This window comes from Podarcis melisellensis (assembly GCF_964234715.1).
Source record: "Podarcis melisellensis genome assembly, chromosome: 8".
In the NCBI taxonomy this organism is placed as follows: Eukaryota; Metazoa; Chordata; class Lepidosauria; order Squamata; family Lacertidae; genus Podarcis; species Podarcis melisellensis.
The window spans coordinates 24,389,589-24,410,321 of NC_138540.1; the positions used below are offsets into that span (position 1 = coordinate 24,389,589).

The following is a 20,733-nucleotide window of genomic DNA, read 5'->3' on the forward strand; positions in this document are numbered from 1 at the left end:
CAAATGCAGCCCTCAAGCCCTCTCTAGCCAGCCCTCAAAAAATCTCCCAGAGCCACACCCTTCACCAGCTCTGCTCTGAATCTTCCTTGAGTGACTTGGTCTGGCTGGAATGTGCCCTTGAAATCTGGCAATGCCTTTTGCTTACCAGGCTGATGGAGGACAGAGTGGGGTGCCTGGACGTCTGTGCAGAAACTAGACCACTGTACAATCCACCTCTATTGCTTTGATCCCTCTTACCTCTGGCCCCGCCTTCCCCTGGCATGTGGCCCCTGGGAGAATAGGTGGCCCTTGAGCTGAAAAAGGGTTCTTGCAATATTGCCTTGTAAGAATTAGGGGTATATTATTGTCAACAGCATGGGCTCCGAGAGGGTTAATGGGATCCGGAAAAGCAGGAATCAGCTCATTTGCTCCCAGTAATTTTGAAACTGACTTGCGTTGCTATACTTCCCACCCCTCTCTTTTTCTCACTCCAAGGGGCTTAGAGGGGTCTGTGTTGTCTCCCCCCCACAGCCAACATGTAGTTGGCGAAAGGGGCACGGCTCAGTGGAGGAGCCTCTGCCTTGCAAGCAGGAAGCCACAAGTTCAGTCCCTGCCATCTCCAGATAGGACTGGGAGAGACTCCTGTTTGAAATCCTGGAGAGCTGCTGCCAGTCAGTGTGGACAGTTCTAAGCTAGGTAGAGTAATGGCCTGACTCAGTATAAGGCAGCTTCCTGTGGTCCTATACTTCCATTGGGGCAAGGAGTGGGAGGGTTTAGAAACCAAAGTGGGTGGAGCAATGTCACAAACCATTGGTTGTTTTGTCTATCCTATATCCAGAGAAGAAAGTTTGCAGTTCAAGGATGCATTTGGCCCAGACAAAAACAAACAAACATTCAGGAGGCAAAACAGGAACAGTGACAGATACGGGCTGGGAAGAGGATGTGTGACCTAGGGAGACTGAAGAGGGATTCCCTGGGGAATCAGGAGGTGCCTTACATGTGTACATCTGTATCCAGCCTTCAAATTCCTGCTTGGCCATAAAGTTCACTGTGATTTAGGTGTGATTCCTGCATTGTCGGGGGTTCGAGTAGATGACCCTTGGGGGGGGGTCCTTCCAACTCTGCAATTCTATGATTCACAAGATGACCTTGGTCCAAGAACCTTCTCTCAGTGTAATCTATCTCACAGGGGTTTGGGTGGATAATGGCCTCATTTGGTTAAATTTTTTTTCATTTGTTCCTAAACGATCCTTTTGTACACGATTGTAGCTAAGTGGTAGAGCAGCTGCTATGCAAAAGATCCAAATGCTGATGACCCCGGCATCAGAGTGATTTTTTAATAGCACCTGCACACACGTTTTGGATGACCTAGAAGGTGCCCTGATTTAGTTGGGCGTCAGACTCAAGTACTTCTAAATACAGGCTTCTAAAACGATGTCTGGTAATCTAAAACAAAAATAGAATTGTTTTTTGCTCCAGAGCAGTTGTTTTTTATTGCCAGCCAAATGTATGCAAATGCAATACTAATCTATTAGTTGGTTGCAGGTAAGACTTCTTTAATAAGATAATAGCTGCAATTATTACGCATGTCTGATGAAGCATGGGTGGGCAGATCAGTCTGTTCCTGTTCATTCAGAAACCCAGTATGTCCTGGTTTCCCATTAATCTGCAATTACTTAAATATGCATTTTAAACATATTTGATAGTTGAGAACCGCACCACAAAATTCAGAGAGAGAGAAACCAGAGGCACAAAATCTGGGGAATAACTGTGTTCTGGTTGTGCATATTACTGTAGAACAAGGTAAAAGTTTTTGTTTTTTTTAACCTTCAGATAACATTGCCATCCCCTGGTCTACCCACTTTTGCCTCTGGCCCCACAGACCCCTGGCATTTGGGATTGACAAAAGGTATCCCTGCTCCTGTTTCTTCAGAGATGGTCTCTTGCTACTCTCTCTTTGCTTGCTTCCTCCCTCTAGAAGCAAAGTGCATGGCTTGACTAGTCCTTACATGGCAGGGCATGTTTTTGCTGTCAAAAACATTCCTCCCATCTCCCCGCAAAATGCAACCCGAGCACCAAAACAACACGCACCACCAAAAAGTCCCTTAAAAACACCAGCTCACATCAAAAGCTCCCAAGGAATGTTCATCACCTGCCCAAACATGCCCATCCAGGTAATATCCCGGGATTTAGATTGTGGTACCTAAGAGAGAAAAGGCAGGTAAAACCTCAAGTTTTGCTTTGCTTACATCTCCATAGTCACTTGGTGGAGCCCCATAAGCCTACAAGGAGAGCCCTGCTCGATCAGAACAAAGGCTGGTTTAGTCCAGCATCCTCACAGAAACTTAACCAGATTCCTCTGGGAAGCGTGCAAGTAGGACTCTCCCTATGCCAGAAAAACAAGGTTTCCTTCTCTGTGCAATAGTCCTTGCTGAGATGGCAAGGTGCTTTGTCGAAAGTTTTTTGAAAGTCCAGGTAAATACACTATGTCGACCAGATCACCACTATCTATGTTCCTGTTGGCTCTCTCAAAGAATTGTGCATTTGTCCTTGCTGAGATGGGTGCCAATTCTGTAAATTAATTTTTTAAAAACCAACTCAATTTGAAACCCTGTTATTTTGACTGTTCACTTCAGAATAGTCTAGAGTCAGCACTGCCTTTGGGGGTTATTGCCTTCACTTCACTTGGTTGTGAATTACAACCAAGACATACACACCCCAACAATGACTTGGGGGTGGGGGTGGGAATCTTACATTCCTTTCATCCTTAGACATGGAATCCTAACAATTATCTTCCTCTTTTTTATATATACCGTAAATGCTATTCTGTCACCACCATGGTGGGTTCCAACTAGCCACAGGTAACAGGAATGCAAGGAGAGAGAAGAAGGGGGGGAGATACCCCACAAGCCAGGAAATCATTAATTTGAACCAGGCTAGCCAACATAAATATCATATTTTCTTTGTGCAAAATTATGTTGTACATGTTTTGCCTCTCACGGTGGCCCACAAATTGCTGCTGCAGATTGAACATGATAAGAGAAGCATTTAGGAAACTGGATTTTTATGATGTTTTAAGGTATCGTTTAAGAAGTTTGATGCAATTAAATATTTTTTTAAAAAAATAAATGGAATGTTGGGTATTTTATCATTGCAGCATCTCGTACATTAAACAATTGTTTGCTGCCCAGAATTTGCAAACAAGGAAGAAGGGATATACAGCTTGGATGCCAACAACAGACAACAGAGCACTGCCATAAAATGTTGCAGTGTGAAGTGCTTCTGTCCAGGTTCCAACCAACCCGCCAGCCCGTTGCTTTTACACTCAAATGTGTTAGGAAGCCTGGATGTAGCCCAACATAAACGTATGAGAATAAAGAGAATTATACATTATACATAACCGCCCTGAGATCTACAGGTAAAGGACAGCATAATCAATCAATCAATCAATCAATGCCTTATGCTGTAATCTGCATACTTCTAGACCTGGGGTATGAAAGTGTTTTGTTTTTTTAATTCAAGGGCTGCATTCCTTTCAAGAGACGCACCCCAGTGTCAGACGGGGCAGAAGACAAAGTGGGTGATTCTCCCACCTCTCCTAATTTAATCCCCACAATAACCCTGCGAGGTAGGTTGGTTTGAGAGGCAGTGTCTGGCCCATGGTTACCCAGTGAGCTTCATGGCCAGGTGGGATTTTGAACCCTGGTTTCTCCCAGGCGCCAGTCTGCTACTCTAACCAGTGCATGGCTTTATTATACCAATTTGCCAAAAAAGGCTCCTTCTGTATATTTCCCGCATCCCTACTGATGTCAACTAAAGTCTCAAACTCTGGTCCTGCCTGTGAAACTGCCTTAATGTCTCCCCTGACCCATTTATGTGAAAAAGGACCATTCCTTGGTTTCCAACCTCTCCCCAGTTTCCCTGCCAGCTTCACTGTCCACTTGTGAGGAGTCCAATAATCCCTCCGGGGTTCCTCTTTGGGGAAGGGTTGAGGATTATGGGGGGGATTCCCCCTCCCCTGGCCAGGTGTTAAACACATGGATGACTCCTGTCAAAGGATCCCTTTCATGGCCGACATTCCCAGGCACGTCCCCAGCATGTCTGGGAAACGAAAAAGTTCTGGGACAGCGGAGGTGCTTTACGCTAAGCCGCTCAGTACAAATTATCTCGTTATGCCATGTTATGACACGGAGAAGAAACCTTTTCTTGAGCAGCAGCAGCAGCTCAGAGCCTGGAGGGGGGTGGGATGGGAGGCTGCCACAACCCCACACAGACAAGCCTCCTCTGATAACCCCGTCAAGTCCCAACAGCTCCTGCGAGGCCTCCAGAGATTCTTCGAAAACAACCATCCCCTTTCGGTGGCACGTGCAAAGCGTTGCCACGTTCAGAGGGAACCTGGATGAGCCACTGGCTGTTGAAGGTGCTTTGGGGTTGATTTATGTGGCTGGTTATTCCTATTGTTTTGCTCGGTGGAGCACGGAAAGGGAACCTCAGGTCCCTTGTGCATAGAGAGGGAGTGCATTGACAGGCATTGATGGGTGCAAGTAGCCCTCCCAAGTAGAGACTTAACAAGCAGCTAGGAAGGGTCATGCCTGCTGTGTATGTTGGCTAGGGGGGCAGGGATGGCCCACCCAAGAGGCAAGGTGAGGTGACCACCTCAGGTGGCGGGATCTGTAGGGGCAGGAGATCCAGCCTCCAAGGAATGCCTCGGCCGCTGCTACTGCTTCTGGAAACAACAGCTGCAACGCGCTCCTTGGAGACCAGATCTGTGATTTCCTTGGCAGGACACCCCCCATGTTGTCTCTACAATGGACACTTGGTGACTAGGAGGCACTGTCGGTCTCCTCCCACCCGTAGGGAGGAAATGGTGGGGGCTGTCCTCTGGACTCTGCACTCACCTGGTGTGATTAAAAGTGCCCCCCTCCACTGCAACAGCCTTTGGTTCCCACTTCAACCACCGAGTATGGTTGATTTGATTCCACTCCCCTTGATCCAGATGTAGATTTTTACTCTATCATCTATATCTATCATCTATCTATATCTATCTATCTATCTATCTATCTATCTATCTATCTATCTATCTATCTATCTATCATCTATCTATCTATCATCTATCTATCTATCTATCTATCTATCTATCTATCTATCTATCTATCTATCTATCTTCTATCTATCTATCTATCATCTATCATCCATCTATCTATCATCTATCTATCATCTATCTTTCTATCTTTCTATTTCTCTCTCTCTCCCCCACCCCATTGTTCCCAATGTAGATCTTAATTTTTCATCCTTTCCCCCGATGCAGATCTTTATTCCACCACAACCCTTGTTCCTGGTGTAGCTCTTCATTCACTCCATTCTTCCCTGGCTGGGGGGCATTTTGTGGTTTGCCTCAGGTGCCAAAATGTATTGGGCCAGCCCTGTGGGGAAGGAATAACCAGCAAAACCCTGTGGCAGCCCCCACCTCCCTCACACACTGAAAGAACAATCACCTTATCTCAGCATGTTCAGTAAATACAAGGGATGTAGAACCCATCAGAAACTGCCCCTCAAACAGGGGTGCCAACTTGAATAAAATACTGTGGGGGCCAGGTAAGCCTCGCCCCACAAAATCGATCACATGAAACAGCAGATGCACATGATTTGAATGACAATACCCATCAACTTGGGGGGCAGCCCCCTCAAGTATTTTATTGGGGGGCAGAAGGGACCTCGGCCCCTAGGAGTTCACTCCTATGTCCTCAAATGACTCCACCTTGAACTCCATACAGAATGCTTTTTCTTTGGCACAAAAGGAGTGGGGGGGGGAAAGAATTATTAGTTTTCATGATAGCAATTATTCAAAATTTACTGCTCTTGTGCAACTTTTGGACTGATGGGCTTGGAATGTGACAAAAATTAATCAGGCAACAAAGCAGGCGAACTGTATAAATTAGGAGGAGTGTCAGTATAAGTTGGGCTTTTCCTTACATTCCCCCCCCCAAATCTGAAGTCTGTCTGTGACAGTGGCTTGAACTTTGTGAAGCCCAGAAGATTAACTACCATACCCCTTAAGCATTGCATTTCAAAACTGGAGTCTTTCCGCTAGGAAAATGGCATTTGCACTTCCGCTGTGTACTCTGTTGGGTGTGTGTGTTGAGGGTTTAGAAACTATGGACTAGAAGCTTGAAGTTGACAAAGCATGCAGATGCACAATGGGATGAGGAGGAAAGGGAAGGGAGTGGAGGAGGAAAGTATTCTGCATCATGGGGATCTCCCTTCAGCTGAGTCAGACCATTGCTGCATCCAGCTCAGTATTGCCAACACAGACTTGCAGTGGCTTTCCAGGGTTTCAGGCAGGGGTCTTTCCCAGCCCTACCTGAAGATGCCAGGGACTGAACCTGGGGGCTTCTACATGCAAAGCATGTGCTCTACAACTGACCCATGCCTCTTTCCAGATCAATGCAGAGGGGAGATTTGGTACTACACCAATACCCCACCAGATGTCCAAACATTAACAAGGAGGGTTGCCAATTTTTGTGTGTGCCCCAGAGGCTCTAATAGCAATGTGGCAGGGGGTAAGTGATGGGCTGTGCAATCACTTGCTAAATTTTCAGTGTCAGGTTGCCATTGTCTTTACCTGTTCAAAGCTTTTTTTCTTTTTTTGGAGCTGGGTATTCTAGATTTTTCAACAGTGAGGTCTTGTTATTCACGGCTTCCACCTCAAGCCAACTTGTCCCAGCAGATCCATGCAAGGAGCAAACTCAGTGTGAATTTTTGGGATCTCTGAGCAAAGGTGCTTGCTCTGGCATGTTGGGGAAACCCCTCCCATTCTCAGTCCTTGCCATGAAAGAGAGAGAGAGGCCAACCAAATAATCAGGATACCACTGGTGGGTGCAGAGGGGTGTGCCTAATAGAGGCTGGTCCACAATGGGTGGCAAAGTGGGGCTGTGGTCTTTGCTAGGGATGTTTGCATTCAAACAAGAAGCTACCGAATTTGCACTTCTTGGACCACTACATGAACCGAAATGCAGCTGTCATTCAGAATTTGTATTTTGCAAGGCTGTTCTCCTGCCAATGTGTACAACAGCAACAAAAAAATGCATATATGGGGGGTGCATTAAAAATGAACATGTTAGAGAAAAATGACATACACAAATGCATTGTATATGGGAAAATTGCTAGCAGAAGTGTGTACCTGAGTCAAAAGCATTAATTACAGTAGGTCTACTGGGAGCAGGATTTAACTGGATACAGCCATGTGCATTTGCACTTTGTCTTATGTCATCTGGTGGTACCTGCTCAGATAGCTTTCTCTGTAGACAGAGAGACAGGTAGATAATTAGCATGAGCTGTGCCTGGTGGTGATGTATCTATTGACTGAACTCGACATAGGTCAGCTTCTCGCTCCTGATCATACACCTGCATGTGGCTATTGAAAACAAAAAGTTCAGCAAGTAGAATTACGTATAATTTATTATTTCAAATTTTAATTAGTTATACTTAGTTATACCGCGTTGTTTATACAAAAGTTCAAAGTAGCTTACATTTAAAACTAACTAACTACCCATCAAACTATGGAAATGGTTTAAGCTGACTTGGGCAGCATACACACTATGCAACAGAAAAATGAAGTTTTTCTCAATCTTGAGTCATTCAAGCTCATCTTCAACATGCTGCTGAGTCTAGATCCTGCTGCCCACAAGGGTTGGTGCAGTTACTTGATATACATCTGAAAACCCTCCCCTTGATTAGTTTAGCCATGCCTTTTCCTCCTTGCACCTGCCTGAGGTGAATGAAGGAGGAAGTGGCGATTGTGATCTTGGTATATGCCCACACCTGCACAGTGTCATCGGACAGGTGTGGATGCATCTTCCTTCTATTGCCGGCCCTGCCTACACCTGTATTCTAATGGACATGCTGTGGAGTAATGCAAGATCAATCTGCAATGAGCTTTTATTTTCAGTATGAAACCGATTCCTCAAGAAACATTTGCCCATCCAAGGCAAAAGAAAAAAGGAAGAAAGAAGACGTACTAAATCTAGATTGTGCGTGGACAATGTCAATGAAACAAGTACTCAGTCCCCATTGATTCCAGAATAAAATGGCATGCGTATGCAGCCTTTGAGTACTTGTCAATCAATTTCTCCCTGTTAAGCATAACCTATTAGCTGATTGGGATCAAGTGGAACTATAATTGGATGGGTGGATCAAAAGAGCAGTAGATTGAACTGCTTTGTATCAGAAATCTGCAATACTTTTTCTTCTATTTCATTATCACTTTTGGGGGTTTTTTCGGATCCTAATTTGTTCCATTATAACTTGACTTAACTTAACTTAACTTTAGTATTATATTTACATTCCCAGCTTTCTTCTAAGGTGCTCAAGGTAGCATATAGTGTTCCCCCTTCTTCCCCTTCTTGATCCTCACAACAACCCTGGGAGGTAGGTTGTGACCAGTCCAAGGTTGCTCAACAAGTGGAGGATTTGAATCCGGGTCTCCCAGATCCTAGCTTAGCCCTCTAACCACTACACCATACTGGTATTAATTTAGTTGTTTGTTTATCAGTATTTTGTATTCATTTTGTCGATCATTTCCTCTTTTGTTCTTTTTAAAACAGTTTTTTTAAAATAAAAATAGTTTTATTTTGGAATCCAGCAGCAAAGCTGGATTCTGGAGCCATTCCAAAATTTTCAGACCCCTCCCCAATTCAGCATTTCTGAAGGGGGGAAATGGTGGCCCCCCAATAGTTGTCATTTCCCCTCTAAAATAACTATGCAACACCCAGAGCATTCTAGGAGGCTCTAAATAATGGCCACTAGATACAGGACTCAGCTACATTTGTAAAGATAAAGCGCTTTACAGTGGTACCTCGGGTTCCAAACACCTCGGGTTCCAAACACTTTGGGTTACAGTGCTTCCTTCACGCCTCTGATAGGAGAACAAATGGGCTTGAGCTGCAGTTCCACATCTGACTCGATAATTCATTCCTCTCTGCATTAATTTCAGAACATATCTGAAAACTGTACTAAGAGGTACACATTCAGCCAAATTTTCCATTTGTTCTGAAATGAATTTTGTAAAGGGCTATAACTCAGTGGTAGATAACTCATCTGCTTTGCATGCAAGAGGTCTCAGGTTCATTCACTGCCGTCCCAGGTAGGGCTAGAAAAAAACCTCTACCAGAAGTCCTGGAGCGTTGCTGTTGGCCCATGTAGACAGTACTGAGTTAGACAGACCCATGGTCTAGCTTGGAAGCTTCCTATACAGTCGTACCTTGGAAGTTGAACAGAATCCATTCCAGACGTCTGTTCGACTTCTGAAATGTTCGACTTCCAAAGCGCGGCTCCTGCAGCCAATCAGAAGCGGTGGAAGCCCCATCAGACGTTCAGCTTCCCAAAGAACATATGAAAACTGGAACACTCACTTCCGGTTTTTGATTGTTCGGGAGCCGGAACGTTCGACTCCCAAGATGCTTGGGAGCTGAGGTACGACTGTATTTCTTTGAATGCCTATCCCTACTTATGAATGCACACACCTGATTTAGGCATGCTACATAGAATCATACAATTGTAGAGTTGGAAGGGATGCTGAGGATCATCTAGTCTAACCCCCTGCAAGGCAGGAATATGCAGCTGTCCCATACGGGGATCAAACCTGCCACCTTGGCATGATCAGCATCACACTCTAACCAACTGAGCTATCCAATGCCTGTCGAAAACCCACAAGCAGGACCCTGGCACAAGAGTGCTCTTCCCTCCTGTGGTTTTAAGCAACTGGTATTCAGAAGCATTATAGCCTCTGACCATGGAGGAAGGCTACTGTTGATAGCATTATTCTCTAGTAACCATTGATAGCATTATTCTCTATGAATTTGCCCAATTCATAAAAGAGGACCACCTCTTTTAAAGTGGTCCAAGAGCGTGGCCATTGCTGCTTCCTGAAGGAGTAAGTTTCATAATACTTTCTTTTTACCTGTTCTGAATCTTCCAACCTTCAGCTTCATTGGATGTCCACAAGTTTTAATGTTGGCTAAACTTTTTATGAACACTTTCTAATGCTACAATATCCCCTTTGGAGGTGAGGTGATCAGTATTCCAAAAGTGGTTGCACCATAGGTTTGTAGAATGACATCACAATTGATTCTGCCACTTGGCAAATGCAAAGGTCAGTGCTGGTTAGGAGGGAAACAGGTTTTCCAAATCCACCTTCCAGGTGGATGGGTTGTCCCCTCTTGCTGGCCATCCATGGAGAACAAATGAGAAGTGCTAGCACACCCCCATTCACATTTGTACCTTGTTCCTCTTTCCAGTATTCCCCATTGCTCAAGAAGCTCTACTGTCAGATTGCGAAGACGTGCCCCATCCAGATCAAAGTGTCAACGCCGCCTCCTCCAGGGACTGTCATCCGAGCCATGCCAGTCTACAAGAAGGCGGAGCATGTGACAGAAGTGGTGAAGCGGTGTCCAAACCATGAGCTCGGGCGCGACTTCAATGACGGTGAGATCAGGTTCAACAGGAAGTGTGTGCCGTTGGTTCTCAAGAAGTTCTGGAATGCATTGGGTTGTCTCCAGCTATGATTTACTCAGAACAGACCCACTGAAATCAGTGGAGCTTAGTTATCCATAGGACAATAAAACTCTAGAGTTGAAAGGGACCCAACAGGCCATCTGGTCCATCTTCATGTCTATTAATTTCAATGTGGCCTCTGCCCCCTTATAATGGGTTGTCCATTGCGATTGGTTCAATGAGAGCGACACTAGGGGGCACCAGAGCCAATGAGAGGCAAAATTCATCCCTTACTGATGGCAAGACAGCAAGCACATCAGGGCACACTGAGGTTGGTAAGATGGATTGCTTCACCCCAGCAGCCAGTCAGAAGGACAATCTTGTTGGCTTACATTACAATGCGTCTTGGCCTCACAGGAATTTATGCTGTTGATGTTGACATTCCGCTGAGTGGCATTTCTGGCTTCTTCATCCAAAAAGGCAACTAAAGGAGCAAATACTTGCAGTTAAGCCTGCTTTTTGTCTTCACAGGTCTCTCGGCTCCTGCAAGCCACTTAATCCGCGTGGAAGGCAACAACCTATCTCAGTACGTGGATGACCCTGTAACTGGGAGGCAGAGCGTGATGGTTCCTTATGAACCTCCCCAGGTAATCTGACTTGCTAATGGGGGGGCAACGTTCGAAGCAAAAGGCATAATTTTTCTCTCTCTCTTTTGTGGGTGGTGGGTGGAGGTTGCTAGACCTCTTGAGGCTCAGAGCCAGAGGGAGGAGCCTGGGAATTCACAATGTTGATTGGATAACAGGGTGGAGCTTTCAGGAAAAGCATGCTTCTCATGTAGAGGCAGCTGCTGGCAGACTGAAGTTTTAAATTCACTATTCTCACCACTATATGGTAACAGCCAGAGGTTTCACATACACACAAGCCCTGCACTCATCTCTCCATCCAGGCACACAAGAGGCAGTATATCACAGTCACATAGAATAAAATATTGGAGGGGCCCAGGGAAGCTCCATTCTGCATAATCGATCACATGATGTGGTGCAGTGCACTATTTGAATGGCAATGCCCATCAACTTGGGGGGGGGGCTCAAATATTTTATTGAGGGGACCGAAGACCCCTTGGGCCCTAGGAGTTGGCTCCTATGATCACAGTCAAGAAGGAGGGCATAACAGGGCCATTGAGAGCTATTGTGTGAGGATAGGGGAAAGGGCATTGCCTGAGAAGAGTCTCAAGGGCCATATAGAAAGACCCTTGAGGGCCACATCCAGCTCTTGGGCCTGAGGTTCGCCACTCCTGCTGCACAGAGTGCAGCCTCCCACTGTGTGGGAAAGGAAGAGGACACCGGTGCAAATCAGGTTTCTCCACTTCTAAGGGCCAAGCATGTTAAATATGCCTTAAAAGGCAGCAGGGAGGAAGTAGTATTTAAGCCGGCCGGTTTTTATTCTGAAGGGAAAGCAGCTACGCGTGAGCATTGCCTAGTCTTAATCCACCACAGAGGTTGTAGCTCAGTGGCAGAGCCGTTATTTTGCATGCAGATGGAACCAGGTTCAATCCCCAGCATCGCCAGGTAGAACTGGGAATGCCCCCCTTCCTGAAAGATAAGCTAGTTGGACCGATGGATACAATGCAGCTTCTTTAACAGCTCCTCATCTGCCAGTGGAAACAGTACTGAGCTAGATGGATCAATAACCTATCTTAGTATCATGAAGGGCTGCAGCTACGTTGCAGAGCATCTGTTGTGCACGCAGGAGGTCTCAGGTATCTCCAGGTAGGGCTGGGAATGTCCCTGTGTCTGAAATCCTGGAAAGCCACTGGCAGTCAGCATAGGCAATCCTGATCTAGCTGGACCACTGGTTTCACTCGGTGCAAAGCAGCCTCCTAACTTTTGCCTTACCTTCCTTCTGCATTTATTGAACTAGGGATCTGGGGGGCATGGCATATGTACTGCCAATGTTTGCAAACCCCAGGAAGAAAAACCAAATGTTGGCTGCATCTGCATTCAGGATGGGAACACCTACCAGGTGTGCTCTGCATCCTCACCTATCAAGAAGCACACCTGTAGCTCCTCGCTCTTTAAAGGATATGCCCACCTTCTACTGCTCTTAACTCACTTACACTGCTGCATCTCGAAGGAGGAGAAATGCAGGAGAGTTTTAGGGGAAGCCCAGAAGAAAAAATGAAGACTGCTTATAGGAAGGCTTGGATCTCCCCCTACTGTTGGGCAGAATTATTGCAACTCTGATTCCACATTGCAGAATTACAGTATTGCAACTCTGATTCTGATATTACCCAGTATGTAATATGCTTCAATTTTGGGCATCATTACTGCAACTTTGATTCCAGGCTCAGCTTGCAATGCTTCGTGCCTTTCTATGCCAAAGAGCTCAAAGTGGCATGTGTAGTTTTCCCCATCTTATACTTACAACAACCCTGCGAGGTACGTCAGGCTGAGAAATAGTGACTAGCCCAGGGAAATCCAGCAAGCTTCATGGCTTGGGTCTCCAGAGTCCTTGTCTGCCACTCTAACCACTACACCACACCAAGCCTCTGCTTTCCACTTCTGGAAAAGGTCCGAGACCTCAAAAGGTCACCTGCATTGGGGTGGGCAGAAGATTTACTAGTGGAGTTCTGAATGATCTTCCATAGATCAGCAAGGATTCTGACTCCTGTTTGTTGAACGATAGATGCAGCAACAACAAAGGTTTCCCCCTTATAAATTTCACCCTCTAAACTGTTTTTGGTTTTTTTGGTGGAGGAATGAGGCTTGCTTATGGGGTCACTTTAAACCTAATAATAATAATAATAATAATAATAATAATAATAATAATAATAATTACCCTGCCTTTTTCCCTGGCAGGACTCAAGGCAGCTTACAGATAAAAATGAGAACTGCTAAAAACGTAGATGAAAATCAACATTTAAAATGTTCTTAAACCATGCCAGCATATTGGACCGCCACACAAATAATTTTGGGAGACTTGGAACTTAAAGAAGAATAAGAATTGGCTGTTTGGTTTGTGAAATTGTGGACTGAATTTGGGATCCTGCCCTTGCACAGACCTTCTTTTAGATTAGTACTGTCTACAATGATTGGCAGTGCCTCTCCAAGGTTTCATACTGCCTTACCGGGAACTGCCAGAGATTGAACCCGGGGCCATCTGCATGCATAGCAGATGCTGTACTGCTGAGCCATGCCTTTTCCTCAAACCCATTCCCATCCAGCCGATCCCTTCTACTCTTCACCTTTCCCCTGTCCTCTTCCAGCAAATGGGCCAGATCCCCACCCACCTCCAGCTATAATAATAATGTTATGCACATCCCAAACATGGCTCACCACACCTTATCCCCCCTCTTTCTCCCTCATCAGGTGGGTACCGAATTCACCACCATCCTCTACAACTTCATGTGCAACAGCAGCTGCGTGGGTGGAATGAACAGGAGACCCATCCTCATCATCATCACCTTGGAGACCAGAGAGTGAGTCAGTCATGTGAACACCAGCTCTCCAAAAGGATATGTTGTTGTTGTTTAGTCGTTTAGTCGTGTCCGACTCTTCGTGACCCCATGGACCAGAGCACGCCAGGCACTTCTGTCCTCCACTGACTCCCGCAGTTTGATCAAACTCATGCTGGTAGCTTCAAGAACACCATCCAACCATCTCATCCTCTGTTGTCCCCTTCTCCTTGTGCCCTCCATCTTTCCCAACATCAGGGTCTTTTCCAGGGAGTCTTCTCTTCTTATGAGGTGGCCAAAGTATTGGAGCCTCAGCTTCACAATCTGTCCTTCCAGTGAGCACTCAGGGCTGATTTCCTTAAGAATGGATACGTTTGATCTTCTTGCAGTCCATGGGACTCTCAAGAGTCTCCTCCAGCACCAGAATTCAAAAGCATCAATTCTTCGGCAATCAGCCTTCTTGATGGTCCAGCTCTCACTTCCATACATCACTACTGGGAAAACCATAGCTTTTACTATACGGACCTTTGTCCAAGAGGACATGCAACTCCCCAGTGGACAGTCAGATGAGTGGAGTCGATTTGAGTTGGGTTGGGAAGGTAGATGAAGATTGGAGCCATGCCTCTATAGGGGGTATTCCCTTGAAGACAGTTTGGAAATGCATGTGAAGGGCAGCCAACAGGTTGCTTACTGGCACATACTTTTTAGACTGGCCTTATGTCAAGTGCACTGAGTTCCGATTGTTTCCATGCCAAACCCAAGGTGATGGTTCTTACTTCTGATGTGCTAAACCACGGATAGGAAGCCAGTGAATCCCTGACCATTGGCCATGCTGGGTGTGTGTTGGCAGAATTTGAATTAGGGGCAAGAGGGAAAGGGTTGGATCCCATCCCCCACTACCCACACCAAGTCATCCCTCCCTCTAATTGCTATTAACTGAAGAAATAACAGCAGGAGATGGATTCACCAACTCCTGTGTTATGTCTAGTTTGGCCCTAACACACCCAGAGTCAGGCTTTGGACCTTCCTCATTTATTATCATTCATCTGCTTCCCACTGCTACCACCACACAGCAGCTCAGGAAAGTATGCAAAGTTATCCCCTTCCCATTTGACAACTAGTACAGTGGTTTAGTGTATCAGCTTAGCATGTGGGAGACCTCAATATCTCCTGATCTGAACCCACCCAGACCCTTAGATCTCTTCTGAGGTCCTCCACTGGGTTCCTTCTTTGAGGGAGGCTTGGTGGAGGATGGTGAGGTAGAGGGCCTTTTCAGTCGTGGCTCCCAGACTGCAGAACACTCTCCCCAGTGAGCCCCACCTAACACCTTCATTGACATATTGTTGATGCCAAGTAAAAATGTATTTTCCCCCACTTCCAGCTTTTGATAAACTAGGAAGATTATGGTTTTTGCTGCTAAAGCTTTCCACAGCCATTCTTTTAGGGAGGGATTGTTTTGAATATTTTTGTGACTTGCACCTTTTTTATGAATGTGTTAACGTTACAAGACATTACACTGTATTTATGTTTTTATGTTACTGCTAATCACAGTAACAAGTCTTATAATAATTATAAACAAGGTCATTGGGTTGCATCCAACTATGTTCTGCTCAGAGCAGACCCCCTGAAATTAATGGACTCAAGGTAGTCATGTCCATAGGTTTCAGTGGGTCTTCTCTGGGTAGGACTAACATTAGATACAGCCCACTGTTGGTATTGAGGTTTACATCTGCTGATTTGACATTGTCTTTGCTTCTTAGCGGACAGGTCTTGGGGAGGAGGTCATTCGAAGGCCGAATCTGCGCTTGTCCCGGCAGAGACCGGAAAGCGGATGAGGACCATTACCGAGAGCAGCAGGCCCTGAATGAAAGTGTGGCGAAAAACGGCAACCCAAATAAGCGGAGTAAGTCTTTGGGTTGTGGATCATGGGCAGCATTCAAGAAAGGACAGCTGCCCCCAACCTGCTGCTTGTTACTGAAGTCAATACTGAGCGAGGTGGGCCTATGGACTGGTCTGGCATAAGGCAGTTTCCTATATACCAAAACTTAAAATGACCCAAATGACTGGAGCTGATTGGACGTAGGATCCTAGGTATGAACAGGGCTTTCAGGACCATGGACAGGTCACTGGAAGCTGCCTATTTATTGCTACAGTGGTACCTCGAGTTACATACGCTTCAGCTTACAGACTCTGCTAACCCAGAAATATTACCTTGGGTTAAGAACTTTGCTTCAGGATGAGAACAGAAATCGTGCAGCAGTGGTGCAGCGGCGGCGGGAGACCCCATTAGCTAAAGTGGTGCTTCAGGTTAAGAACAGACCTCCAGAACGAATTAAGTTCTTAACCCGAGGTACCACTGTACTTCTTCATGCTGCAAATGGTTAAACGGTGGAACTCGCAACCACAGGAGCCAGCAATGGCCACCAGCTTGGATGGCTTTCAAAGCAGGTTAGACAAATTCAAGGAGAAGTCTTATCTATAGCCATGATGGACCGTTGAGGCAGCAATGCATTACGCCACCTTGAGCGGCAGGTTCTTTGCCATTCTCCCCAAGATGCCTTTGTGCTGTCACAACCTTGGCTCAAGTTAAGCCCTATCTAAGAGCAGTTTCCTTCTCTCCCCTCATCCAGCTTTCAAGCAAAGTCCTCAAGGTATTCCAGCACTGGGAGCTGGAGTGAAGAAAAGGAGGCATGGGGAAGAAGAGACATATTATGTACCTGTAAGTAGCACCTGAGACTGGTTTGTGTTTGTGTGCATATGCAATGCTGTACAAGTGTCAAGCCACTCTAGCACGTTTTAAGATAAAGTAGACCACTGCTTTCCAGCGTGGCATGCACAGTCACCAGTGAACTCACCACTGCCTCCTATGATGCCTGCAAAAGGTTCCAATGAACGTCCCCCCCCCAAAAAAAAAACCCATAGCACATTTCAACTGAGATCATAGAATCATAGAACTGTTGAGTTGCAAGGGACCCTCAAGTGTCATCTAGTACAAGAGTCATCTTGAGAGGTGGTGGGCTCTCCTACGCTGGAGATCCCTCCAGCAGATGCAGCGCTGCAGATCCTGCACTGAACAGGGGGAGGGTTAGATTGGATGACCCCCCTGGGGTCCCTTCCGACTCTTTTGATTCTAACTCACATCTGTTCTCCTTGATTCAGGTACGTGGCAGAGAGAACTTTGAGATCCTAATGAAGATCAAGGAGAGCCTGGAGCTGGTGGAGCTGGTTCCGCAACAGCTGGTCGACTCCTATCGCCAGCAACAGCAGCAGCTCTTGCAACGCCAGTAAGTCCCCAATTGTCTTTCCCCCTCTCTTCCCCCAAAACAACTTGCAGCACTATTAGGGTGAACAGGGTGCTGGAGGAGGATGGGGACAAAACAAGATTTAGTTGGGTCTGCCTCTAATTCGCTCTGGCACCACCTGTCGTGTTCTCTGTGTTGCAAGCCGCTTTGTTTATATTTCTTACAGAAGAGAGGATTCTGTGTTTTCAAAAACCATTCAGCAAATTTCAAATATCTCAAGGATGGTCCATCAGCTATTGCAGGATAGCAGTTCTCATGAGAGCGCAAGTTTAAATAAGCTGATTAAATAAATAAATAAATGTGAACTGGAGCAAACTTCTCCTACCCTCCCACTCATCCCTGCCGCTGACCACCAAACTCCATTCCCCATGCAGGACTCACCTTCAGCCTCCTTCTTCCTATGGCCCAGTTCTCTCGCCAATCAACAAGCATCACACGGGAGGAATCAATAAGCTGCCGTCCGTCAACCAGCTCGTGGGGCAGCCCCCACAGCACAGCTCCGGTGCTGGGACCACCCTTGGGCCGATGGGTAAGGCAAGGCACCTAATGCAAAAGGCCAAGAATGTTTTCTTATTGTCTGTGCAGCACCCTTTCTCCGAATCTCCCTGGTTCCTACAGACACCCTGTCATTTCATTTCCTGTAGTCAATATTTCAGTGTTCCTGTATTTTGGGCTTCTTGCATGCTACCTGAGCCAGCCTCTCAGGGCTGTATAGGGTGGGATATATAGTTTTCTAAATAAAACGGGAAGCCCCGCTCTTCCTTTTGGAACCGAGATGGGGCGATTTGGGAATATGGAAGTGTAAACAGCTGCTTTGTGCTGAGTCAAAGCATTGGAACATCTAGCTTACTGTTGTCCACACTGACTGGCAGCAGCTCTCCTGGGTTTCATACTCAGGGGGTATTCCCAGCTCTACCTGGAGAAGCCGGGGATTGATCTTGGGGTGGGGTTCTTCATGCAAAGCAGACACTCTACCACTGAGCTACAGCCCTTCCCCAAACTTGTGAGAGCTACTTTGTGGTTCCTTTTTCTCTTTTTACAAAACTCCCAAGGTTCTAGCAAACTGGATTCAAGTGTAAAATAATGGCTATCATGTGTGGGTGGGAAGCCCTCCAACAGCCAAGAAGAGACGATGCCATCTGGACTTGGCTGCCCATTTTTGACCACCCTAAGTCTCTGTTTTAAAAACAAATAAAATTTAAAATTGCTTTCCTTTCCCACAATGTATTCTTGACTTGTAACTGACCAGCTAAACTGTCTCTGCCTGATGCCTGAGTGAGGAAAATGGGATAGGACATCAAGTTTGCACTGAGCTGCAAAATCAACCCCAGTTACCTGGCGGCAACCCCACTAAATTCAGCGGGACTTACTTCTGAGTGAACATAGATAAGTTTGGAGCCATAGATGGCTTTGAATGGGCTAGTGGCCCATCACAAAGCCATTTTTGGCTCTTTGTTGTTTTGGCTGCAAAAATTCTAAGCGGGAAATTTATTAACTTTGGAAGGGAACATGCAAGGAAGGATTGTGAATATCTGTTGATGACTGGGTTTTTTGTGTCTGTTATGTGCTACACACACACACACACACACCACACACACACACCATTTAAAAATACATACTTGTTGCATCAGAGGATGACTAGATGGAACACAGACATGTGCAAAAGGACCCAACAGCAGCAGAACAAAAATTGCCAGGTGAAAGGGCAAATGAATATTGGAATGGATTGAGGCATGTTCAAACATCCCTACCTGGGTGTAAACCCAAGTGAACTCAATGGGATTATTGTGAGACTGTCCTTCTAAGCCCAGCATGCGCCTGTGGAACAGTGATACTTACACATGGTGCCAATCGATACCTGTGTGCCCACCTTTACCCACTTTAGAGCCAACACAATGTCCCCACTAAATACATATACATATCTTTTGCATGGGGTAGCCATTTTTTTATCATACCCCACCCCAAGGCATCCATTTTGTGCTACGCTGCAGCCATTTTGCGGCCTTTTCTCAACATTCCCTATGATCCCATTGGACCCGAAGGGTTGGCAGCCCCTGAGTTGTGTAAGGTTGTACCTGGAATGTATTTTGCAAACTCACCAGGCTGGTTTGCTGCCATTTCTTGAACCCAGGGCCGGGAATGCTGAACAGCCACACCATGCAGTCCAATGGAGAAATGAACGGCGGGCACCCCTCGCAGTCCATGGTCTCAGGGTCGCATTGCACGCCCCCTCCGCCCTACAACCCAGACCCAAACCTTGTCAGGTAGGAAGGAGGTGGCTCAGCATGGGTCAACTCAGCAACGTCTGGTTTTGTTTTTGTTTAACCACACACTAACCTCTGTAGCAACTGGTTTGCTTAGGCCAGAGCTTTCGAAACTTTTCATGTTGGTGGCACACTTTTTAGATGTGCATCGTTTCGCAAAACAGTAATTCAGTTTTGCTAGCAAACGGGAGGTTAAACTAACCCGTTATAAGAGATACGGGCACCTATCGCGCAATGACACTTCAGCCGTCGCACTAACATGTTGTGACACACAGTTTGGAAAGCTCTGGCTTAGGCAATGCTCTGTTGGGAGGAGGGTGGGAGAGAAAGGCAAGCGCTCCGTTCGCAACTTGTTTTCTTTAGCTAAGGGATAACAAGATGTTTAAAGTGGCATCACAGAGTTTTAAATGTTTGGTATGGATTTGGCCTAGATGTTGCTGCCCTCTAGCTCCGGCCAGCAGGTCCAAAGGTCATGGATGATGGAAGTTGTAGTCCAGCAACATCTGAAGGGCGCCACGTTGGCTACCCCTGCCTTAAGCTACATTTCCTACTACAGCTGCCCCTATTAACCCATCATATTCTTAAAAATTGATTTCTGTCAGCATTAAATGGGAGCCAGGGCGGGGGGAAGGGGACGCGTTATAGGAACCATTTCCCCTCAATATTACAAAATATCTTATCAGTTATTGGAGCCATCCTAGGATATGAGAAGCTTGTCCATTATTTTACCATTCCTAGATTACCTTACTGATAAGAGTTTAATGTACCTGAGGACATTATTCTATTTCCCCCCCATATATATATCTATATATTTTTTTCTTTTTCTTCTTCTGCAGTTTTTTAACAGGTTTGGGGTGCTCAAACTGCATTGACTATTTCACTTCACAAGGGTTACAGACTCTTTACCACCTGCAGAACTTAACTCTAGAGGTAAATACCGAGAAAATCTGTCACTCTGTTTCTCTTGGGGCTGTCACTCTCAAAACAACGTTTTTGGGGATGGGATTGCGGGGGGGGGGGGGACTGGGGATCTCAAGCAGCTGAAATGCATGCTTGTCACAGGAGAAATATCTTGACGATAATATTAGTTCAACAATAAAGCACCCTTCCCCACAACCTTGGGTACTCGGGTATGGTTGAAAAGCCCAAAAACTCAGTGGTAGAACATCTGCTTTGCATGCAGAATAATAATAATAATAATAATAATAATAATAATAATAATAATAATGTGACTTTCCCACAC

General features: G+C 45.9%; 2 protein-coding genes across 4 annotated transcripts in view; both read left to right on the forward strand.

Annotated features, from left to right (window-relative positions):
* MRPS16 (mitochondrial ribosomal protein S16) overlaps window positions 1-20,733 on the forward strand; it is a 249,029-nt gene that overhangs the window by 180,167 nt on the left and 48,129 nt on the right. The gene's annotated exons all lie outside the window — the stretch shown is intronic.
* The window catches only part of TP73 (tumor protein p73), a 70,237-nt gene that overhangs the window by 42,076 nt on the left and 7,428 nt on the right, over window positions 1-20,733 (forward strand). Inside the window, exons 3-11 of one of the 2 annotated variants that reach the window (XM_081923624.1) lie at window positions 10,275-10,461; window positions 11,002-11,117; window positions 13,839-13,948; window positions 15,685-15,827; window positions 16,555-16,643; window positions 17,084-17,208; window positions 17,601-17,755; window positions 19,358-19,490; window positions 20,327-20,420. In XM_081923624.1, coding sequence (XP_081779750.1) covers window positions 10,275-10,461; window positions 11,002-11,117; window positions 13,839-13,948; window positions 15,685-15,827; window positions 16,555-16,643; window positions 17,084-17,208; window positions 17,601-17,755; window positions 19,358-19,490; window positions 20,327-20,420 — 1,152 coding nt within the window. The remainder of the gene's footprint in view (window positions 1-10,274; window positions 10,462-11,001; window positions 11,118-13,838; window positions 13,949-15,684; window positions 15,828-16,554; window positions 16,644-17,083; window positions 17,209-17,600; window positions 17,756-19,357; window positions 19,491-20,326; window positions 20,421-20,733) is intronic. The other variant, XM_081923625.1, reaches the window with a different exon arrangement.